A 23,265-nucleotide genomic window follows, 5' to 3' on the forward strand; every position below is an offset into this window, starting at 1 on the left:
TATATCATGTTGTTTAAGCAAATCTTACTTCCTTTAAGTTCCTGGATTTTTTGCTTTAAAATAAAGATAACAGAGGACAATTTTTATGGCAAGCTCTAATTTCTTGTTTGAAAATCTGTGTTTATTGTATAAAAAAACATAAACTTCACATTTAACATAAAAAGGCACACCCAAATAAAAAAGTCAAAAATGTTATTTGACTTGACTTTTGACTCGCTGGCAGAGCCCTAAAATAACATACTGGATGAAATAATTGATTCTGACATGTAATAACAACATAATCGGTCAAAATTACACTATAAATAACAGCAGTTTATCAAGGCCTTAGTTATACATTAATTTCTATATAAAGTTATTGCTCTAATAAAATACAAATGATGTAAAAAGTCAAGCTGTACAAAGACAACACTTAACAGATCTGAAATGTTCGAAGTCCTGGCTGCTGTTTGATAATTGTCCACTAGAGAGTCTCAGATATCCACGTTTCAGTTTGCTCCAGTTCACCTTCAACCAGCATTTGAAAGCACCCAGAAAGGAAAAACATAATTGTCTGTTAAATTCAAACACACCTTCCTTACCGCAAAAAAATAAATAAATAAATGACTGAAGTGAAACCGAAGTGAAATGTCTAAAGGGGTCAAGTCACATTCATGAACACAAAACAAAAACAAATATTCCTTTCCTACTCACAGCTTATTCAGATAATGCATGGCGTTATATTTGCATCGATATCCCTCTTTTTTCTCTGTAGTTTTTCAGAGAAGGCGCCAGACAAGAACGAGTGGGACAGGTAAACACTCCAAGTTGGAACAGCTGTTTTCCATGACGCAGCGCTGATAAAGGTGAAGTTATAAAAGTACCCCGGAACAGTATGTACAGGTGTAAACTGTCACATAAAACACACTGAACTGAAATTGGCGTAAATTGCACATGTGAGGGTCGGTCCTTATCTGCCTCATTTCTAACAGTTTGTTGATTTTACATTTGTTTACAGTTGTTAGAAATCTTGATCTGTCTCCTGTGAGCCATCAAATACAATTCCAACTGTGACTATCTGCTGTTTGGTGCTGATCAGGTAGGGGACAAGATGAGGTTTTCAAATCAGCTTAACAGTGTGATGAAACTGACCTCGAAGCGCCGTAAAGTCAACATTTACATTGGGAGTTTGTTGTCATTTACAGCCCCTGAAAATGTCTTCTGCTTATCGTTTCTTCACTGCGATCTTCGACTCCCACTGTGCAGAACGGTGAATGACTGATGAAGCTTTTAAAATGAAATATATTTGTTTTTTGTTGTGTTTTTTTTAGGCAGAATCAGATACAGTTCATCATTAAAAGTGAGGATCTTTAATGTCTTTATTTGGAATGTGTTGGCTTGGGGCAGAGTGCCACAGACAAAGGAAGCAGAAAGCTTTGAGAGACAGACATGCATTGTTGGTTTTCTAGTATAATTATTAGAACTGCAGTGGTGGTTTAACAGTGAACTTCCATGATCCCACACTATAATTTTGTTTAGCCATATAGGGCAAGCAACTTTTTTTTATTGACAGTTTATCCTGTAACAGTAGATAACTTTTTCCATTGAACAGCTGTCTCAAATTTGGCGCAATGTCTGGTGTTGACTTGAGGATAATTAACTGCACCAAGGAGGTTTTTTTTCCAACTGTCTTCATTCTTTTGTTGGTTTGTCAGCCACATTACAGAAAAAAAAAAACAATACTTAACAGATTTCCATTAAAACTTGGATGGAGGATGGCCAGAAGAGACCCCATTAGCTTTTGATGTGGCTTCAGATAAAAGGGACCGATCCAGGAATTTTGTCTCACTTTCGTTAACATTGCGAGGTTGTTGTTTTTTTTATTCTCGTTAATTTCTCAGGGAATAATGCATGGTTTGTGCTGAAAAAATCTGATGTATTTTAAGTGGCTGGATTGAAATCAGTTTTTATTTGATACTGTATTAGTTAAGCCTTGGCAGAGGTATGCTCTCTACTAAGATAGACATTTTTTTTTACTGGCTATCTTTACAATTTACCAAAAGGTAATTACATTATTCAATCCTGCACTTTATATTACTTACACCACACCTTCATCCTTGCCTCTTTTCTTTACCTGGAAGAAGAGAACAACCTGGTTAACGTTTGCCTTCCCTGTTTCAGTAATGAAGCAGTAAAGGAGAGGGTCTGCAAGGCAGTTGAGGCTTGTCATAGCCATGGATACATCATCCATATAGTAGAGCCATTTGGCATTCCTACAATCCCCTACCACTGTGTGGAGAAGCATTGTGACATTGACTGGCCCAAAGCAGAGAAAAATGCAAAGCAAAATGACTGTCAGCAGCTTCAAAATCCGGTTGCGTTCCTGTTCCTCTGTGGCCTGGTTGGACTTCACCACCTTGCAGATCCTCCAGGTGGAAAACCCCACCAGGAGAAATGGAACAACGAAGCCCACGAAGAAGCGCACCATACTAACTCGAGTCACGATCTGTGGTGCAGGGTAGATGATATCGAAACACCTTGATAACTTCTCATAGTGCACTCCCTCCAAGGTCACAGTGATGGTGTTGAAAATCAACACAGTAACCCAAATGGCAATGCTGACCATTGCTGCGATGCCAACTTTTCCCCTCAAGAAAGTGTACTTAAATGGATGAACTACTGCCAGGTAGCGGTCAAGAGCGATGCAGCAGAGGAAAGCATCACAGGTGTAAAAGTTAGTGTAGAGGATGTTGACAGATATCAGACAAACGTATTGTCCATGGACCCAAGCTTGGCGCCACAGGAAGTCCAGCCACAGAGAGAGGCCGACAGTTAAGGCCAGGTCACTCAGGGCCAAGTTGAATAGATACACACCGAGCTCGTTCTTCTGTCTTATGTGCTGGCAGGCCACGAAGAGGGAGAAGATATTGCACGGGATGGCTGTGATGATGACAGCCATGTAGAAAAACTGCAACGGCATCCTCATGGGTGGGTAGACAGCCACGTTGCACCATGACTGATTGGTTTCCAGGGTTAGGTTTTCCACTGCCATTGCTCACTCCTTGGAAGAGAAACGAGGAAAGAAAGAACACAACAATGCATATAAATACTTTAAATAACGAGGGTTTTCCGCAGATTCAACTAATTAAAGGTCCAGCGGGTACGATCAAGCTGTTGTCACTACCAGCCTGTCAAATGCAGCAGCATGTTCATTGGCCCAATGCCACAGATATTACCCTAGTGGCAATTATTATAGTGTAGCTCTAGTGCATTAGTCTAAAGACAGAGATATACAGGGTGAAGGGGTGGCTGGGGTGGTAGAGGGGGTCATTACAGTGGATCACAAGGCTTTATAAAGGCCTTATACCCTATTAAGTAATATTCATTACACAGACCTAAATACAAACTGCTCCAAATGGCTTCCTGTTGAGGATTTGAGATTTGTCCCCACCATCCAGGCAACTAAATTTCAGTACATTTGAAAAAAAATCAGCTTTCAGCTCACTAACGGGGATTCCTGATAGGTAATCACACATTATGAATATTCAATCTGATCGAACATTTCTTTTTGCTTGGACAAATTACATGAATGTACATGTCTAACTGCCTAAATTCACAAACAATGTAGTCTAATAGGTATGATGTTGCATTTTGAAAAAATGTTTTTTTTAATACACCAACTAGAGGTTGATTTCACAACACATCCTGCTGGCGTGCATGTATAACCACATCGCAGCGATGTTGCAAAGAATGTCTGAGTTGGGTGTCAACTGCAAACACCTTATTTACTCATGCAAAGTGCTGCATATGCAAAAAGAGCAAACACAATTCAAATTCAACGCAAAGGTCTACTTACGGTTTATCCCGTTGTAGTTCCACTCCAAATTCTGCCCGTTAAATGCCTAGTGATTGAAATGAAATCATAAAAAACAGAGGCAGAGGATTCATCTAGTTGTCGTCCAGAGAGAGAGAAGAGGAGTGCAACAGCTGCCTTGTTGTTGTCCCTGACTACTATATCATCTAATGGGTGACAGGCCATGAAAGGGCAAACTACCATTTAATTTAGGCACTAAGTCTTTATGTTTGGTGTGTCAATATACACATGAACTCAGCTAAAGGTAATGCAGATTATTGCCTGATAAAGGAAAATGTGCTTGGCGTATTATTTCCATGGTGTAATTATGTTGTTAAGGCTGGTTGTTATGTTGTTTTTTATTTGTTCTACATGTGTTCCTGAAAGATAGGTACACATGTCAAAGTTAATGAAGCCTCAGCAAAGTTAGACAAATAAAGTTTGTCTTTTTTAGTACCAAATTTCCTGTTAGCGTTTTAGGTAAGTAGTGAGACAAAACCACAATATTTGCCCCCAAAGTTTTAATGGACTGGAAGTAACAGAAAATGCAAATTCTCAAGTACAAGGATCTCATGAATTGTGCTTAGGTGCATGTGCTAGTTACACTCCATAACTGATAACAACATATGGGCAACTTTCACTTTTACCAAAGTACATGTTAACAGTTCATGTTAAAGAAACAGTCGTAGGAGGAAAAAAATGTAATTGTGATCTTGTTTACACACTGCTCTTTACAGTGATAAAATAGATGATTTCTCCAATAAACAGTCAAGATAAGAATTTTTTAATGATTTTTTTCATAATTTTTAGGGGAAAAAATGTAATCGGTATTCCTTTTTTAAGGCTGCATGTATCCCCAATGACCTTCATGAATGAGTTTGTGCAGTCTGTATGTAGCCTTAGAGGTGAAACCCAGGAAAAAAAAAGTTTTTAAAGCACATCCCAGGGAATTTGTCCAAAAACGGAAGTCTGAAAGGTGAAGCGACATCCCCCCCCCCAACCTCAAAGCAGAAATTAACAACATATAAATGTCAGTAATAAATGTTTCAGTTTATGAAACAATCATCACTGTTTCCAACGTTGGTATTATCTCCTCAGTCTCGAACAGTGTTTTCCATTTGATTTGCCAATAAAACATACATAACTCAGTTGTTAGGAAACTGACGGAATTCCTCGGGAGCGTGTTGTCGAATTCCTCCCCGTAAGAACTGGCCTACATTTGTCCACAACTTTCCAAATCTCTCTCTGAGCGCTCTCACTTATCAAACAGTATATTATCGGATCCAGTGTGCTGTTTATGGTGGTAGTGGCGACTGTTACCAGGTATGGATCTTTGAGCCTTATGGCCCAGACGCTGGCCCCGGGCTCCAGGATGGCCCTGAGCAGCTGTACTAACTGGTAGGGCACAAAGGCGACTATGTAGGTGAGAAGAAGGAAAAACAACAGCAGTCCCACTTTCCTGCGCTCCGCCTGCAGGATGGAGGGGCTCTGTCGGAGCGACTGCATGATCTGCTGAAAACAAAAGGTCATGATGAAGATGGGGACCAAGAAACCCAGGGTGACTCGTGTAAGGGTGAGATTGGCATCTTCATGCGTCATGGGAAAGCACTCCTCACACAAGTTTCTCGCGGAGAAATCTTGCAGTGCCCCCGTGTGGCCAAGCAAGATACCATGGATGGCAATCTCCAGAATCCAAACAGCAGCACTCACAGCTGCTGCAGTCTTCACCTCTCTGACCCAATGAAAGTGGAGAGGATAGACCACAGCCAGGTAGCGATCAACGGAGATGCAGCAAAGGAGGCCAGAGCCGACGTAAAAGCTGTTGTACATGATCACAGCCACTAAACTGCAGAGACTGCTGCCCACATGCTCGTCCCGGGCCAGCTGGATCCACACAGGCAGAGTGATGGTGTAGAGCAGGTCAGAGATGGACAAGTTGACGAGGTAGACCGCCGTGTTGTTTCCTTTCCTCATCAGCATCCAGGCGACATACAAAGACAGGCAGTTAGCCGGAAAGCCCACAATAAAAAAAAGAGAATAAACAGCAGGATACATGCGCTTTTCCACCGAAGACTCCACGTTGCAGTTGTTAGTCTGGTTCAGAGCTGCCTCCATCCTCACGTTACGATGACCAAACCTCGAGTGTGAAAAGAAATGTAAAGTACCGGCGCTGTGTCTACCTGAGATAAGCGCCGAAATGCAAATGGTATCCTATCATGTTAAAAATAAACACAACATCCAGTGCTTTCATTGTGGCAGTCATCTTATTTACAAAATAAAATGGACATGGATACTGTGAACAGCTGATAAGCTGAAAAGCGGTGATGGTTTGGTGCCCTGTTTTGTGGCGCTTCTGTGTCTAGGAGTTCACTTGAGTTGTCAGCTGTTCCATCAAAGAGTCACATTTCCCACTTAACTTCTCAGTTTATTTTGTGTTTTTGTTAAATTGTGCAAAAATGCCAATTTCGGCATCATGTTGCTTGAAATATTTGTTTGGTCCAAAGAGTGAAAATGAACTGTGTTGGCTACAGCTATACAATGTTGCTAATGCATGAATATGCAACATTAGAAAAGAATATTATATATATAACAGTATATCGGCCATAGGGTTCATTTTTCTGTAAATTGAATAATTTTTCCTTTGATTCTTTCTGTGTGGTTTGCCAATAATACTTTGGTACTTTTACCCCGTGATCCCTTGGCCTGTTTTGGGCTGTTACTCCTATAACAGTATGCAGGTGCAGGGTACGGTTCCAGTTTTTCTGCTGTTGATTTTGGCACCACAAGAAAGAAAACATCAGAGAAGAAAACTAAATAATCTGCAATCAATCATCTGATCCACCTAACCTCGCCTCTCCAGAGCCAAGAGTCCCTGTTTATTTTCTTTTGTTTATATAGCTCAGAGAGTTGACAGGAGATGGGGTTTCACGTAGCAGACCTGGCTCAACTGGCTCACCTGCTGTGTCATTGGTTTTATGCTGTTTTAATTAACACACCTCAGTTAATCCTCAGCAGCCCATTCCCATGGTGAAATTGTTATGACTTATTATATGTCAGAATCCAACTTATCGTGAGGCATTAACAATAACTGTTATAGAGAAGTGGCCAGTTGTCTCATTGATGGTCTCGTTTACTTAAGTAGGGTTATATAGAGGCATTAATGGACTGTTCCATAACTTTTTGTCCTGGTCATTTAAGAAAAGGATCTGACTACTTCTTCTACCAAAGCAAAGCTGTTGATGACTTGTTAGTCTGCATAGAGGGCTTTCCAGGAAAAGCATATATTTGCATGTTGCATGACCAGTGTGCCACAGCGGAGAAATACTTTTAATTCAGTGTGGCTTAATCTTCTGATCCGGAGAAAAGTCATCCATAGACAGCATGCCAAAATACAATGAGTAGCTGTTGAGCTGTTTACATTACAAGAAAACAGTGTTGACACTGTGGAACGGCTCAGTTGGAGGACTCTTTGTTTTTCCATGGGACCATTACATCATATCAAGGGGGCACATGACCAAATAAAGGCATGGTGGACGTGCTGGAGATCCAATGTCATGGCCAAAAAATTATAAAATCATCTTGCCCCTGATCTGTCCTGCATTCCCCATCCGCTAATTAAGTGCCTGATCTAGAGATCTAGAGAGTTTGAATGTAACATGACTTGACACAGAGTTTAGATAAATTAAAAATTATTTTACTTAGTCAGGTTCAGTACACAGGAGGTCAGTCAGCGAAGGCAAAGAAGCCGGCAGGAGTCAACAAAATAAAAAATACTCAATCACTGGGAACAAGGCTGGAACGCCAAGTACAGAGACAGGGGAAACACAGGGACTATATATACAGAGGGAAGAGGTAATAGGTAACAGGTGAAAGGAAACCGGGGCAGGGGGAAAACAATCACGGTAAAGGGAGAACCCAGAAGAGCAGGGAAAGGGGATCTGGAATGAGAGGAAATGTAAATACAACAAAATAAGACAGTGGAAAATAACTGGAAATCTATAACACAGAGCAAGACACGGCAGTAATGCTGCTACTGCTAATACAGCCTCGGTCAGAGATGAGGAGGTCGGGCCACAGAGGTCTGGTAAGCTTATTTTTTGAAATAGTAGTATGCAGCCTGATCCCACAGTTTAAAACCACTATGATGTCACTCACTGGTGTTGTGGACTAGGATTTGAAAGCCTAGAGGTTGTCACTGCAGATGCCGACGGTGTGCAGCTGGGGAGGATATCCTTTTTGGATCCAACTGAGACGATCAAGGACAATCAATTGTCAATGACGAGGGTAGCCACGCCCTAAAGCATATCCTGCTTTAGGGCATGGCTACCATAAATGGGACCATAAATCACAAAATGGACATCTTGCTGTATTGAATTAGACATAAAACTACGCCTCATAAATGTATGAGGAAACTGTTTATTTAGGTAAAAAAATCAAGTAAGAAGTAGAGTCATTTTCTCAAAAGCTTACATTAAATGGAATTTCTTATTGAACCCGCGGTTAGAAAGAATAGTGGCTTCACTTTTCAAACCCAGAAGCTCTTTCCATATTTTTTTTACAGTCGGTGGCCTCAACCAAATCAGGTAATTTACAAGCAGCACCCAATGGTGCCACGTTGGCTTCATACTTCTTTTTTCCCCAATATGCAGCACACCTAACCGAGATCACTGATGTGTAAAACTGGAGCCCTCCCCAGTAAAAAATATAAGTCTGTTTTCCCCTAATACTTTCAGATTTTCTGCAATTTGCCAACAACACTGAGCTTAAGAAGTTTATTTTTTAAGTTCTTGGAACACAGCAACATCAGTAGAAAACTGGGCCAATATCAAACGCACAAGATAATTTATAGCCTGACTAGTTCAGTCTTGACCCGCCGCATCTACCAGACCACATTTTTCTTCTGTGCAGTGAAGGGCTAATTGCAACAATTTGAGTGAACTCATTCTTACTTCCAAATAAAGCAACTGGGAGAATCTGTTTATCGTCTTATCTTGTTTACAGCCTGTCTATCTGACAGCTGCGGTGGCGATGACATTGTGTCCCTTGAGCTTAACATTTAATTTAGAGACAAAAATATCATCATAACTGTGAGAAGACAATAATGAACAAAGTTATAAACTGACATAATACTTGAATCGTTGTGTTAGAGGGATAAAAAAAATATGAAAGGCTTTGCTGATGTAAATGTCCACTTCTTTAATAAACATGTGTCATAAACAAGCGGAAATTCTAACTTGATTTATTGTGGAAAGAAACCCCCCCCCCCCAAAAAAAAAAGATCCCAAATCCCATGTCACTCACTGAGCACGTCTATATAAAGACAAAAAGCTGTAAGTTTATTTGCGGGTCAGCAAATAAGTCTTGGACTTCTGCATTAATGCCACTCCAATACATTGATTATAGATTAAGTTCCACAGTTGATACACAAAGGATATTTGAGCAACAGTTAATGCGATTACTCTTCAGGCTTCTGTGTGTTTGAATAATACATGAACCGACAAAAACAGCAAAGTGCACAAGCATGCAAATGTATGTACAGTGTATAAATAGCAGGTGGACATTTGTTTAGCATTGGAAAATCACAAAACGGTCACAACGACACCATGTAAATGAACAGAAAAACAGATTCAGCCACATATTCAAAGACAAGTGCACAGTAAAAATCTTACACGACTCACATTACACATTACATCCCACAGTGTTAGGACCCTCAAGAGACACGGAGCGTGTTTCTGTCTCTCTTGTCCATTATTTCCATTATCGTAATTTGTGCCCATTACTTCTGCAAAAAAAAAACACACATTGTGGTATTGCCATTAAATGATGTAACATTTTCCTATCGCTGTTGGTTTATCCGAAATGCTTTCATATGCTACTTAACAGACTAAGTGCTAAAATGGCAGATACAGAAATTTGAGTTTAATATCCTTGGAAGTCGGAGCAGATGTGGTGGAATACACAATGTCAAATGGATCTAATCCCTTGCGTTCATTTCCTCTGCTCTGTTGACAAAACAGGCTTTGATTTGTGATCATCATCTGCGATCATGTCGCACCTTCCCGCTCTGCAACTTTACTTTCCTTTCCTTCTTTCCTGAAATCAGGCGAGTCCACACAAAAACCTAAGTTATCATCAGACCAAGTCATCTAAACTGACAGTTGTTTATAACCGGGAAAAGAGCCCATCAAAATAAGCAACATACCTTGACAGCATACAGCCGTGCTTTTGCCTTTGCCTCACTGGCCTCTTGGCCCGTTATGGAGAGAAACTATTGCATTTAGCCAAATATTGTAGTTAAGTACAAATTCAAGATACTTGTTCTTTACTCCACTTCAATTCCATTAACATCTCAGGGGGTAAATATCGTACTTTCTACGACTCTTCATTTGTCGGACTGCTTAAGGTTACATATTGTCACTGTATACATACGAATTCTCTTGAATGCATTCCTATTTTATCCAGTCGGGACTAAAGCGACGACAATGCTTATAGCAGCTTTAAGATTTGATATATGCGGTTCTCACCGGACAGCGACACTAAAACCATTCGATGATCTTATCGAATATCATGCATTGGTGTAGCTCAAACATTATACAGAGTAGCTCAAATGAGCTCTAAAATGTAACATACACATGCAGCTTTAATTTTGATCCAAAAACACGTCGACTGACTACTTTTATTTTTCACAAGTACATTTAGCGGATTTTACCTTAAGACTTTCACTTGAGTAAGGTTTTGAATGCAGGACTTTTACTTGTATTGGCGTACGTTTTATAATGAGTTATTAAATAAAGGATATGAATACTCCTTCCACCACTGCTCTGAGTTAAAACTCTTGGTTACGTTCAACCCACATCAAACAATCATACTACGATAATATTAAGCAAGATCTGATGGGCAACTGTCAAAGTGGTATATCATGCTTCATTGGTAAAACGCTACATACGTTTCTTAACTGTGAATAAAAAAAAAGTCCAGGTCATTATGTTGAAAGTGTTTGACAAAAACCAAAAACTGTGACTTCTGAAAAAAGTCAAATTTCTGCATATCAGCTTGAGAAATTCACCAGTTTAAAGCTTCTCGACAGGCTTGTACGTGTGGAGGCTGTGTTGAAAGACGACACAGGTCCCTGCTGACTGAAGACTTCCAGAGCTTTTTTCCGGAAGTTCTTCCCCACAATGACATAGAGGAGGGGGTTGAGAACACTGTTGAAGTAGGCTAAGTAGACGAAGATTTGGATGCAGGTGTCCACCACCGTCGCGCTTGCCTTCGACATTCCAGAATATTTCAGCAATTCTACTATCCTAAACACGTGAAATGGCAACCAGCAAATCACGAAAGCCAGGAGAACCGCAAGCACCAGAGTGGTGGCCTTGTGTTCAACATTCTGGCTGTTTGACCCCTCCATTAACCGGTTTTTCAGAGCTTTAAGTATCTTGAAAGTGCAGAAGGAAATAATGAAAATGGGGATGATGAAGCTGAACGCAATCTGCAACCCCTGAAACAGCAAATGCTCGCTAAGTGAATACTCAAGAATGCATTCAGTATGATTACATATAGTTTTCACTTCCCTGTAAACGAGTGTGGGGACACCCATGAGCAAGCCGAAACCCCACACCATCACACAGCCCAGTCTGGCATATTTTGGCCTACGCATTCTGTTATGGGACATCGTATGCACCAGTGCCACATAGCGATCTATGCTAACTAGGACTATGAAGTAGATGCTGCAGAAGACGTTCATGTTAATGCCCAGGTTGACCAATCGGCACAGGACCCGACCAAAAATCCAGTTATATTTTTTGGACAAGTTGACAGCCCAGAAGGGCAAACAAGCCAATAGGACGAGGTCAGCAGCAGCCATGTTGCTCAAGTAGATCTCGGGAACGGTGCAGGCCTTCTTGTGGAGGAAGAAAACCATCAGGACGAACACATTAAACACGATCCCCAGCGCAGTGAAGACCAGGATACACACCGGCACCACACTGACAATCCAAGCTGCAGTTTCAGTTGGACAGCCAGATCCATTTGTACTGTTTAGGCCTTCACCTGTTGCCATAGTGCTGATGGTAGCGTGGACACTGTGGAGGGACAGAGGACAGCAAACAAGACAAAACATTAAAACAAAGACAATTTTGAAACCATAACAGGAAATATTGAGAAACATTGAATTTTGAGTAATGGTGAACATTCTGATACAGTAGTGTTTCCCCAATTCAATGCAGTTTCCTGTAGATACAAAAGGCTGGAGAATTTCAGCCTGGATATGAGTCAGGTTTACGACGATCTTGTCTGGTACACAACTGTGATAGATCTTCAAACAAGATTGGCACTCAGTAGAGCACATACCTGGCCAAGGCCCAACTGATCACTTAGTTCAGTCAAGCCTAATTCAGTATCAAACTCTCACTCTGATTTTAAGCCACTCATGAGGGCTTAAACATAAATGAAACTCACCAGATCTAGGATCCTTTTTGAAGAACCATGCATAATTCCCTGAGAAATTGACTAAAAACTTTTGGTCTGGTCATATTGCATTGCATGACTCTGAGCCCCCCCCCCCCCCCCAACAACCACCACCGCCGCCACCACCACCAAAAAGTTACGAAAAGATAAATGAGAAAAACCTCCTATCACTGTATTTCAGAGGGCATCAGTGTAAAAAATTCATTGTGCAAGCAATTACAAAGGTTAGACAAAATACCAGAAAATTCTAAAGAAATAAGGCAAATAATATCAGAGCGTCATAGGTTGCAGCATCCTTAACAGTGAGTGAAGAAAGATACCATTCACTCGAATTTCCTGCTGGCCTTGGGCACTAAAGCACTGACCGTGAACCAGCGTTGATGACAACAAAATTCCTCTTTCGTATGGATGAGCTTTTGAATTTGTTTGAATTTGTTCAGCACCTTAGATAATATTCACATCTGAGGTACAGCATTCATGGTGATGAATAATAAACAGATACAAATATTTAATTTAACCTGCTACATGTATAAGTACACTCATGCAACAGCAGAACATCAATAAACTTTTGGGGGAATTTCTGTTTGTTTCCAACACTCGGAGCTCTCCCTACATAAGTAGTTGCTGGAAAAGAAGAAGCAGCAGCAACACTGCAGCCTTTTTTTCCTTCAGTTGCCTGCATATGCAACAGTTGGATTTGTTGGCTAATGTGATACTATTATAGCACTTAAATCAACTTCAAATTAAGTGCATTCATAAGTACAAACAGTACAACAGTTTAAAGCTGGTCATAACTACCTCCCTGTCTATCTTAAACAAACACGGGATGAAGCAGATGTACTACTACATGTGAAACTAAACATGTTGAGGTAAGACAGAGCTGAAGGTGAGATGTTGGCATAATAGAAAGAAAATTGTTTTGTTTGTTTTGGCTTTATTTGCACAGGTTGTGTTCATATATCGAATCTAGATTCAACCATTTTATGTTCAAGGTGGCTTTTTTCCCCATAAAAGTTAGTGTATTCGTGTAAAGTGTCTGCATGACCTTGTTATAAAGTACAAAACATTACTTATGTTGAACATGTTAAGATGTTGATTGACCTTGTTAACTACGGTAAAGAACAAACTTATGCATACCTTGTTGACAGATCAGACATTCTTTCTCCAGATTGACATATACCCGACATTCTGCATCGCATCATTCTGAGCCATGCATTCGGGTGCGTATGTCAAAAAACCCCGAAAATAAACAGAAAGATAAAAGAGAAAAAAAATCCTATTACTGTATTTCAAAGGGCATCAGTGTGAACAATGTATTGTGCAATCAATCACAAAGGTTAGAAAAATACCAACAGTACAACAGTTTAATACAGGTCATAACAACCTCCATGTCTATCTTAAACAAACATGGGATAAAGCAGATCAACATCTAGAACTAAACATGTTGAGGTAAAAAAGCTGAGGGAAAGATGTTGGTATCATAAAAATTAAAGTGTTTTGTTTGTTTTCCTTTTATCAGCACAGGTTGTGTCCATATGTCATGTCTAGATTCAACCATTTTATATTTAAGATGGCTTTTTTCCATAGAAGTTAGTGTATTCTTGTAAAGTGTCTGCATGACCTTGTTATAAAGTATAAAACATTGCTTTTGTTGAACATGTTAAGATGTTAATTGCCCTTGTTAACTACCGGAAAGAACAAACTTATGCATACCTTGTTGACAGATCAGACATTCTTTCTTCAGATTGACATATACCCATCATTCTGCATCGTATGACTCTGAGCCATGCATTCAGTTGCATATGTCAAAAGACCCCGAAAAGAACAGAAAGATAAAAGAGAAAAAAAAATCCTATTACTGTATTTCATAGGGGATAAATGTGAAAATGTTTTGTGCTTGCAGTTACAAAAGTTTGAAAAATACTAGAAAATGCTAAAGAAATAAGGTATGATTGAATAAAAATTGTTTTGTATGTTTTGTTTTTATCTGCGCAGGTTGTGTCAATATGTCACGTCTAGATTCAACCCTCTTGTGTTTAAGATGGCTGTTTTTTCCCATCAAAGTTAGAAATTTCTTGTAAAAACCTAGTGATGACATAATCTATAAAGTACAAAACATCATGTTGATGGCCCTTGTCAACTACGGTAAAGGACAAACTTATGCATACCTTTGTTCCTCCTTCATTCTACCTTCAGATGCAAGTCAAAATATAACACGTCCAGACACACCCCACTGTTCCAGCACCGTCCTCTCCTGTAGTCTAAGTCTGCCTTTCTCTCTGAAAGGAGGAGGGAAACTGATCTCAGACAAAAAGAGCCAATATTTCCAAGGAATATGGGCCCCAGTGACTTATAGAATGCTAACCTTCCCCTTCCCCCACCCTCCACTTACATCTCACTGGTCCTCTTCTGTTCTTTTCTACTTCTTCTAGTAGCACTGCATGCACATCACAGCTGTCTGCTCTGTCAGAGTTTGCTTCCACATTTTTTTTTTATCAAACAGGGATGGTTGTTTATTACATTATCCCAAAGGTCAATATTGTTTGTCAATAGACCTGATCCTAGATGTGGAAGTTTGAACACCAACATAAGTGGTATTTCATCTGCTCTCTTTCTGGCTATGAGTGGCATCTATTAATTGAGGAAGATGGTTTTGATGGTTCAGTAGACATTCCAAAGAAAGTCATGGGAACAGGGTTGTGTCTGTGAGATATACAGCAGTGCTGTTTTGAGTGATCCCATGTGAAGCATCTTCTCTGCAGATGCCAAAAAAAACATTCCTGTCAAGCCGAGATGGGACACACAGAGAAGATTCTCCATTGCAGTTCCTGAAGTGTCAGACGCACCTTTCAGCCCAGTCACCAAGATGAAAATTTAAGCAGTTACATTTCTGCATTCTGCCCCTGTCATAGCCTACGTATTGTATTTATATTGTCGCAAAACTTGTCATATCACGTTCAGATAACATGATAATTAACTGACTGAGGGGACATTGCAACATTTGTAAACGTGACACCAGTGGATATTTTTAGGGAGACCATACGACATTTTCAGTCATGTTCGCAGTGACAAAAAAACTGATACCTTTGAGTTACTTTTACGACGTACACCACTGTGATAGCTTTTCAAACTAAACTGGCACTCAGTTGAGCGCATACCTTGCCAAAGCACAACATCCCTTTTAGTTCAGTCAAGCTGAATTCAATATCAAACTCTGATTTTCAAACTACCCATAACGGCTGAACCATAAATGAAACTCACCAGATCTAGGATCCTTTTTCAAGAACCATGCATTATTCCCAGAGAAATTGACTGAAATGACAACCCCACCCCACCCAAAAAAAGTGCCTTTCCCTCATCGTGATAGATAAGAAAAAGAAAAAAAAAATCCTGGATCTGTCCCTTTACCTGCATCTGCACCAAAAGCTAATGGAATTCTGGGCTGAGAACCATCCTTCATCCAAATTTGATGAGTTCTAATAAAACTGTGCAGGTTAAAACGTTCTTTGTGGTCTGGAAAGAGAATTCCAAGGTATTCTCTTGTAAATATCTAAAAACAGTAATTCATGGGCTGTGTTTTGCTGTAATTTTTCAGTAATTTACCTTTTTCTTTACAGTAAAGTATGTCAAATAAAGGTTTTAGAAACCACACACACCCATCATACTGCATCGTATGACTCTGAGCCATGCAGTGGGTTGCATAGGTTAAAAAAAACAAACAAAAAAAATAGACAGAAAAATGAGAAAGAAAACCTCCTATTACTGTATTTCAGAGGGCATCAGTGCAAAACAATAGGTAATTGCAATTACAAAGGTTGGAAAATACTAGAAAATGCTAAAGAAATAGAGCAAATAATATCAGAGCATCATAGGTTGCAGCATCCTTAACATTGGGTGAAGAAAGATACCATTCACTCGAATTTCCTGCTGGCCTTGGGCGCTAAAGCACTGACCGTGAACCACAGAGATGATGACAACAAAGTTCCTCTTTTGTATGGATGAGCTTTTGTGAAATGCACCTCAGACAATATTCACATCTGAGGTACAGCATTCATGGTGATGAATAATAGATAAATACTAATATTTAATTTAAGCTGCTACATGTATAAGTACATTTATGCAACAGCGGAACATGAATAAACTTTTGTGGGAATTTCTGTTTGTTTCCAACACTCTGAGCTCTCTCTGACATCTGCTACTGAAGGTACCAAAAAAGTAGGTAGTTGCTGGAAAAGAAGAAGCAGCAGCAACACTGCAGCCTTTTTTTTCCTTCACTTGCATGCATATGCAACAGTTGAATTTGTTGGGTCATGCGATACTATTATAGCACTTAAGCCGACTATGTCTTTAACATTCACTCCATCCATGCTTTCACTACAGTGTTAAATCGACTTCAAATTAAGTGTATTCATAAGATCAAATATTACAACAGTTTAATACTGGTTGTAACTACCTCCCTGTCTATCTTAAACAAACATGGGATAAAGCAGATTCACATCTAGAACTAAACATGCTGAGGCAAGACAGAGCTGACGGTGAGATGCTGGCATGATCGAAAGAATCTAGAATCAAGAGAAACGTTTTTTTCTTTTGTAGTAATCTGCACAGTTTGTGTCCATATGTTACGTCTAGATTCTAGATGTACTCTTGTAAAGTGTCTGCATGACCTTGTTATAAAGTACAAAACCTTGCTTATGTTGAACATGTTAAGATGTTGACGGCCTTTGTTAACCACGGTAAAGAACAAACGTATGCATACCTTGTTTGCAGATCAGTGTTTCCTTCTTCAGATGTAAGTCAAGCTATAACACGTCCAGACACACCACACTGTTCCAGCAAAGTCCTCTCCTGTACTCTAAGTCTGCCTTGCTCTCTGAAAGGAGGAGGAAAACTGATCTCAGACAACAAGAGCCAATATTTCCAAGGAATATGGGCACCAGTGACTTATACTAACCCTCCCCTTCCCCCACCCTCCACTTACATCACGCTGTCACTCCTCTGTTTTTCCACTACTTTAAGTAGCACTGCATGCACATCGCGACTGTCTGCTTTGCCAGAGTTTGCTTCTACATTTGTTTTTTTTATTAAACAGTGATGTTTGTTTATAACATTATCCTAAAGTCAATATTGTTTGTCTATAGACTTGACCCTAGATGTGGAAGTTTGTAAACCAACATGGGTGGTATATCATCAGCTTTCTTTCTAGCTATGAGTAACATCTATTAATAAAATAAAATGGTCTTGATTGTTCAGTAGAAGTTCTAAAGAAAGTCATTGGGACAGGGTTGTGTGCGTGCTCAGATGAAGCAGCTTCCTTGCAACTGCCAAAAAAACCTTCCTGTCAAGCTGAATGGACACACACACACACACACACACACACACACACAAGATTCTCTAGAGCAATTCAAGTGTCAGACATTCAGCCCAGTCACCAAGATCAAAATTTAAGCAGTTACATTTCTGCACCTGTCATAGGCTACATATTGTATTTGTATTTCTGCAAGACGCGTCGTATCACATTCACATAACTGGCTGAGGGGACGTTTCAACATTTGTAAACGTAACACCAGTGGATATATTAAGAAGACTTTAGGACATTTTCAGTCATGTTTGCAGTGACAAAAAATTTATATTTTGCAGGGAAGTCGGGCCATCTGCAGCCATGTATGTAGCAACAAACCAGGACATTTATAGGTAGACCTCTGGGCTTCTTAAGTGTTTTTTCTGGTCACCAAAACAGACAGCGATTATTAAGGTACAATAAAAATGTTTGTTGAAAAGCTTAAAGATTAACTTAAACTATCAACGGAATGTGAATAAATAGCAGTTTTGACATAGTGATCTTTATGTATTACGCTGGCAACAGCCCATTCTGGTTTGAAAGCTCCTGTGCTAGCAGTGTAAACACTGACACTACCCTGGTCCGGAGCACCCTGTCGGAACCACTAGCTGCATGGCTAACTGAGCTAACTAGATAAGGGCAGCTACAGTTCGCAGCAGTTGGCGGTTACTCTGATGATATGTCATTTCTTATTCGTATGAGTTTGACAGGTAGCCATTTAATACATATTACACCTTTAAACCAAAACACAGTCTTTCCTATAATCAAACAAGTGGATTTTGTGCTTAAACCTAACCAGAGCATAACACAGCTTTGTAAAAAGCAAAAAAAATACCATCTTTGTTTGAAGTTAACTTTTGCAAAGTACCTGCTTACTATGGTCAGGCAGCACCTTAGACACACTGCCAGAGACTGATCCACAGATACTCATAGTGAGCACTAACATGGGTGAGGTGCAGACTGTGTTGGACCAAGCCACTGTGAGGCATTTGAAAAACGTAAACACATTCCTATGTCTGAATTTAGCAAGAGTGTTTACAGTGCGTTCAGTTATATCATTTGAAATGTAAAATGTTTTCACTGATATAGGCTATTGAGGGGGATAAACCTCTGTTTGCTCATTAAGGTAGGGTCCGGACCGCTCTCCTTTTTTATGGTGTCATACCATGGGTTATACTCCCATGATAGTTTTAAATAGGTCCAGATGTTACTGTCAATTAGACTAACTCAATTTTCACAACTACATTTCACAATATGTTGATAAAAGCACCTCTTCAAGTTGGGAAAACTCAGAGCACGAGAAAGATTCAGGTTCCCGTTTTTTTGTAGTTCCATGAGTCATTGCGATAACTGATTACAACAGAGTCACTGTTAACGTCAGCGTGGTTGCTGTACCTGCCTTGACAAGTCCAAATACCATGTGAAAAACAAAAGGTAAGTCATTACTGTAATGGTGTTGTTGTGTCAGGTAGAACCAAGATAGATGTGATACTGGCAACCCTACCCCGTGCAATTATCACTTCTGCATGCACCTTGTCTTGAGTCTCAGTGTGCTACAGAAACACCTCCTATCAAGCAAGAAAGGTGAGGCAAAATCTGAGAAAATGTAGTTAAATTCTGACAGCACAAGTTATAATTGAAAGCACTCTCTCTGTATTTTCTTAAGCAAAGGAAACACAGATGTGCTGCACAAATTGTGACCCTACCCAATGCAATCAAGTGTTTCATAGCATGGGCGTGATTAAGATTAAATCAGGCCAAAACAAACTTGCACAGTAATTAACTGCGATGGTTAATGTTGTTAGTCAGAAAATAGCCCTATGGAAATGTATGGCAAGTAGGAACTTACTGCAGACCTAATGAACAGATGAAAACAACAGTCTTATTTGTGCCCAGTTATAAAGCTTTCAGTTGCATGAGTTGGTTAGAAACTTGCTAATAAACAGGTAACATGTAAAATTAGGAAACCTTGCCACTTAAGTATGCACAGATACGTAGCTGTGCAAGCACAACATTTTTTATTTATTTTTTTAACTATAGGAAGGCAAAATGCAAAAAAAAGATCTTCCAATAACCCCACCAAACACCATCACAATGAGTTTAATAGAATTAATAGAACATTTAGTTTGGATGTTGTGAAACACGCCTTGTTACAGTTTTTCAATTATGAGTGACAAAGTCATTGTTTGGAGGAAGGCATTTGCGATGAACAATGATAACAGACATATCCCAGAAGATGCTTACTTCAGAAATTTGCATTTATTGCCTCACTATGTTTGAGGGGCAGGGGCAGAAACAAATACATTCAATCAATCAATCAATCATTTGAGGGTGTGAACAACTAATAGTCAAAAGTTCATAAAATGCTTTTTGACTGCAATAATGGGAGTAGGTATCTACTTATCTACTTTCACAAAAACTTTTTTTTTTTTTTCCATTTTTGTTTTAGAAGAAGAAATGCTCCAACAGGTAATGATTTATGTCATGTCTCAGCATTCATTCAGGATAAATATTTTATTATGTATTACAGTACTTCAGCTGCACAGTTGAGTTGGTTATTCACAGTAATACATACACATAGCTTATGTCAGTGTCACTATTGGATAGATGGTTAGTTTACATGCAGAGATAAACAATGTTAATATACACAAAGGTGCAAGGGTGGTCATTCCCTCATGTCGGCCTGCAGAGCAAACTGCTTAGTGGAGTCAAGTGAACAAATGATTGAGGAGAAAAAAGGACATTTGAAGACCAACACCAGATAACATTTTAGAAATGGCTGGTTTTGCTTGTGTGTTTAAAATAACAAATCAGTAACAGTAAGGTCAAGTAACAGTCCAAACAGACAGATTCAGACGCATCCTGTGTGTGCTACAACTGCCTCTATGGCGACTGTGACCATAAAAACTGCTTCCATTTCTTGTAGATTATGCCCCTCATGTCTAATTGGGTCCATTATTTCCAGTATTCACAGTATTAAACATCATCGGATAGTGCTGTTTAACTATCTAACAGCAGTATTATTGTGTTAAGTCTCAGGAAATAACATATCTCGCCTCATATCCTGTATATTACGCAATTGTTTCTCAATAAACAGCAACGGAAGTCGAGGATAGGATGTCATGAGGAGTCTGACCCTTTGCATTAAAAATTACCACAGTCTTAATTTGCTCGGCTCTGTTGATGTAAGTTGACACAACAGAGCGTTGGTATGTCGTCATATCTGATCCTCTGCGAGGATGTCTGGTCCTCCTGTAGATGGCACTAACCTTCCTCCTAAAGTACTGCCCTGAGAAGACATACAGCAGTGGGTTCAGGGTGCTGTTGAGAAAGGCCAGATACACAGAAACCTGTTCGCCTATATCGAGAGTGTGGTACCACAGCTCCTCATCCAACAATTGGAAATCACAAAGTATGTCGAGGAAGGTGAATACCTGGAAGGGACCCCAACACACTAAGAATAGAAGTGTGACAGCGTACACCAGTACTGTAGCTTTTGTGTCAGTAACATCATGAAAACTCTCCCTTCTCTGTGCCAAAGCCTTAACTATGTTCCCACTGCAGAAAACAATGACCAGAACAGGGAGTACGAAGCCCACGACGGTCTTCAGAATCTGATGGGCCAACTTCCAGGAGCTGTTGTGACTATAATCTAGTATGCAGGCCATTGTCCCTAAGTCCTCAAAGAACTTCACCCCTCTGTGAACCATGGTTGGTGTGCTCAGTAAGAGCCCCAGTATCCACAGGATGAGGCAGATCACCTTGGCGTAAAAGGTCCGTCTCAGCCACCTGGCCTTCATGGTCTTCACAAGTGCCAGGTAGCGGTCGACACTAATCATGGCCAGAGTGTAGCTGCTGGTGTAGAAGTTGATGATGATGATGGAGTTGACCATTTTGCATAAGGCATCTCCGTATGGCCAGTTAAAGCCGTTGAGGATGTTCATGGCCCAGAAGGGGAGCCCACACAGGAGAATAAAGTCGGCCAGCGCCAGGTTGCACAGGTAGATCTCTGCTACAGTCAGCCGATCCTTGTGGGTGAGGTACACCCCCAGGACAAAGCTGTTAAAGAGGATGCCAATCAGGGACAAAGTGAAGATGTATGGAGGGATGATGGTGTAGACCATCTCCCATTCTGCAGGGACCGGAGATGTTGATGGAGTAGATGGCAAGGACGCACTGGTGTTGTCAGACCACAGTTTTGCCACAGATACAAGCTTCATTGGCTCCATGGGCTAGAAAACAAAAAATTACACATAACTGATCAGTAAAATGCTGATAAAAGTAAAATCATTAGTTTTAAAACATCTGATGCCTCATGATATTTACAACTACTGCATCAAAGCCTTAACTAAATGTGTACACTGGAGAGAATGGCACTTCAAAAAATATCACAGCAATGTTGATTGTGTATCATATTAAGCGTAATGACGAGATCGCTTGACCGGACATTAGATAAATTTGCTTGTTCTAAAATTTCACATACTGTCAATGAAAAAAAATAATGCCAACATTATGACATTGTTAGATCTGCTGCAGCCACACATTAAAAGTTGATTAAATTACATTTAGTGTGCTAATTGTTGTTTATATCTTCATTTTGTGTCTAAGACCTTCTATCATGCAATAACATGCAAAACTACAGACTACAAAATGAGAAAAAAGTATTATTTTCAGCATGCATTTAAATACCGTAAAGTGACCTTTATTTGTTGCTATAAAACACTTGATAATGTCGTATTTTCTGTGATATATAATATTTATTGCATAAAAAATCAGTTGTACATTAACTGCAATCTTTATATGCTTTGCCAAGTACGGGCCTTACAAGGTAGTAAAACACAAGAGTAGTCACTCTCCCGCAAAGCAACATTTTGTAACAGCTTCTGAGTGCTACACCACTGTCGTTAATTCAAATCCCAGTGCTGTAACATTTGCTGGACATATAGTAGGCGCTAACTTCAAACAATACTCATTACATAACAAAACGTGAAACAAATGTCCAAATAACGCTAAATCATCTCCTCATTCTAAAGTGAGGTCTGTTCATAACTTATTCTCTATAAATTTGACTCCTATTAACCCAAATTAGTTCTACTAACTACGAATAAGAAAATAAGACCCAATGTGGGACATATTTGGGGTTAGAGAGATTTAATTTGCTGATAACTGGACACGATTAACACTTTGCAATAACATAAGAATAGACTAATACTGGGGCCCTATACTGAGCAAAGCAAATTACGATTGTAATCTATGTACAACAACGTCCTTACTTTAGCAGTAGTTAGTTGGTTATTGAGGGAAAACCGTTAATGGCCTGGTGGATGTAGAATATAACCATAAGGAATGAGGCATTCATAAATGCTTTATAATGACTAACAACATAGCTAACCCTGACCCTAACCCTAACCCATCTGCCACTAATATGCATGCTTATGAGCATTTAGTTAATGGAAGTAAAATTAAGTGTAAATGGATTTTTGTGCTTGAAAGCAAAAAACAGGGCATAAAATAAAAAGTTCTTACCGTACGTGATATAAAAATGTTACTCCTGTGGTCAAATGGCTAATGAACAACGACTGGAACATCTGGATCATCTGTGTACACTGAGCTCCCCGTTAGAGTACAC

At 39.7% G+C, this 23,265-nt stretch overlaps 4 protein-coding genes across 7 annotated transcripts; all 4 read right to left on the bottom strand.

Moving 5' to 3' along the window:
- Window positions 1–2,063: 2,063 nt before the first annotated feature.
- LOC115597295 (psychosine receptor-like) lies at window positions 2,064–3,897 on the bottom strand. Its single transcript, XM_030443100.1, has 2 exons — window positions 3,833–3,897; window positions 2,064–3,037 (listed from the first exon to the last, which is right to left on the bottom strand). The coding sequence occupies exon 2, from the start codon at window positions 3,026–3,028 to the stop codon at window positions 2,075–2,077; it is 954 nt and encodes a 317-aa protein (XP_030298960.1). The 5' UTR covers window positions 3,029–3,037; window positions 3,833–3,897; the 3' UTR covers window positions 2,064–2,074.
- On the bottom strand, window positions 3,825–5,944 carry LOC115566076 (ovarian cancer G-protein coupled receptor 1-like). The gene is made up of 2 exons (XM_030391815.1): window positions 5,150–5,944; window positions 3,825–3,878 (listed from the first exon to the last, which is right to left on the bottom strand). The coding sequence occupies exons 1-2, from the start codon at window positions 5,942–5,944 to the stop codon at window positions 3,825–3,827; spliced, it is 849 nt and encodes a 282-aa protein (XP_030247675.1).
- A 3,061-nt stretch (window positions 5,945–9,005) lies between these two features.
- Window positions 9,006–17,183, bottom strand: LOC115597287 (B2 bradykinin receptor-like). 4 transcript variants are annotated; one of them, XM_030443079.1, is made up of 5 exons: window positions 17,055–17,183; window positions 14,464–14,574; window positions 14,009–14,074; window positions 13,433–13,498; window positions 9,006–11,910 (listed from the first exon to the last, which is right to left on the bottom strand). In XM_030443079.1, exons 2-5 carry the CDS (start codon window positions 14,478–14,480, stop codon window positions 10,878–10,880), a joined length of 1,182 nt encoding a protein of 393 aa, XP_030298939.1. In that variant the 5' UTR covers window positions 14,481–14,574; window positions 17,055–17,183; the 3' UTR covers window positions 9,006–10,877. The 4 variants fall into 4 exon arrangements, with proteins under 4 accessions (XP_030298939.1, XP_030298938.1, XP_030298941.1 ...); XM_030443078.1 differs by lacking the exons at window positions 14,464–14,574; window positions 17,055–17,183 and having other exon boundaries at window positions 14,009–14,099; XM_030443081.1 differs by lacking the exons at window positions 13,433–13,498; window positions 14,009–14,074; window positions 14,464–14,574.
- Window positions 17,184–20,029: 2,846 nt separating this feature from the next.
- bdkrb1 (bradykinin receptor B1) lies at window positions 20,030–23,265 on the bottom strand. Its single transcript, XM_030391756.1, has 2 exons — window positions 23,163–23,265; window positions 20,030–21,868 (listed from the first exon to the last, which is right to left on the bottom strand). The coding sequence occupies exon 2, from the start codon at window positions 21,863–21,865 to the stop codon at window positions 20,723–20,725; it is 1,143 nt and encodes a 380-aa protein (XP_030247616.1). The 5' UTR covers window positions 21,866–21,868; window positions 23,163–23,265; the 3' UTR covers window positions 20,030–20,722.

This window comes from Sparus aurata, chromosome 16, assembly GCF_900880675.1.
Source record: "Sparus aurata chromosome 16, fSpaAur1.1, whole genome shotgun sequence".
Lineage (NCBI taxonomy): Eukaryota > Metazoa > Chordata > Actinopteri > Spariformes > Sparidae > Sparus > Sparus aurata.

What these genes read in the sequence shown, in the direction of transcription:
- LOC115597295 (XM_030443100.1), bottom strand. Translation starts at nt 3,028, where the DNA reads ATGGCAGTGGAAAACCTAACCCTGGAAACCAATCAGTCATGGTGCAAC.
- LOC115566076 (XM_030391815.1), bottom strand. Translation starts at nt 5,944, where the DNA reads ATGGAGGCAGCTCTGAACCAGACTAACAACTGCAACGTGGAGTCTTCG. An exon ending in GGCTCAAAGATCCATACCTG is followed by an intron (nt 3,879 to 5,149) that starts GTAACAGTCGCC and finishes TTCAATCACTAG; the next exon opens with GCATTTAACGGGCAGAATTT.
- LOC115597287 (XM_030443078.1), bottom strand. Translation starts at nt 14,097, where the DNA reads ATGCAACTGAATGCATGGCTCAGAGTCATACGATGCAGAATGATGGGT. An exon ending in ATGTCTGATCTGTCAACAAG is followed by an intron (nt 13,499 to 14,008) that starts GTATGCATAAGT and finishes TGCATGGCTCAG; the next exon opens with AATGATGCGATGCAGAATGT. An exon ending in ATGTCTGATCTGTCAACAAG is followed by an intron (nt 11,911 to 13,432) that starts GTATGCATAAGT and finishes GTCCCTCCACAG; the next exon opens with TGTCCACGCTACCATCAGCA.
- bdkrb1 (XM_030391756.1), bottom strand. Translation starts at nt 21,865, where the DNA reads ATGGAGCCAATGAAGCTTGTATCTGTGGCAAAACTGTGGTCTGACAAC.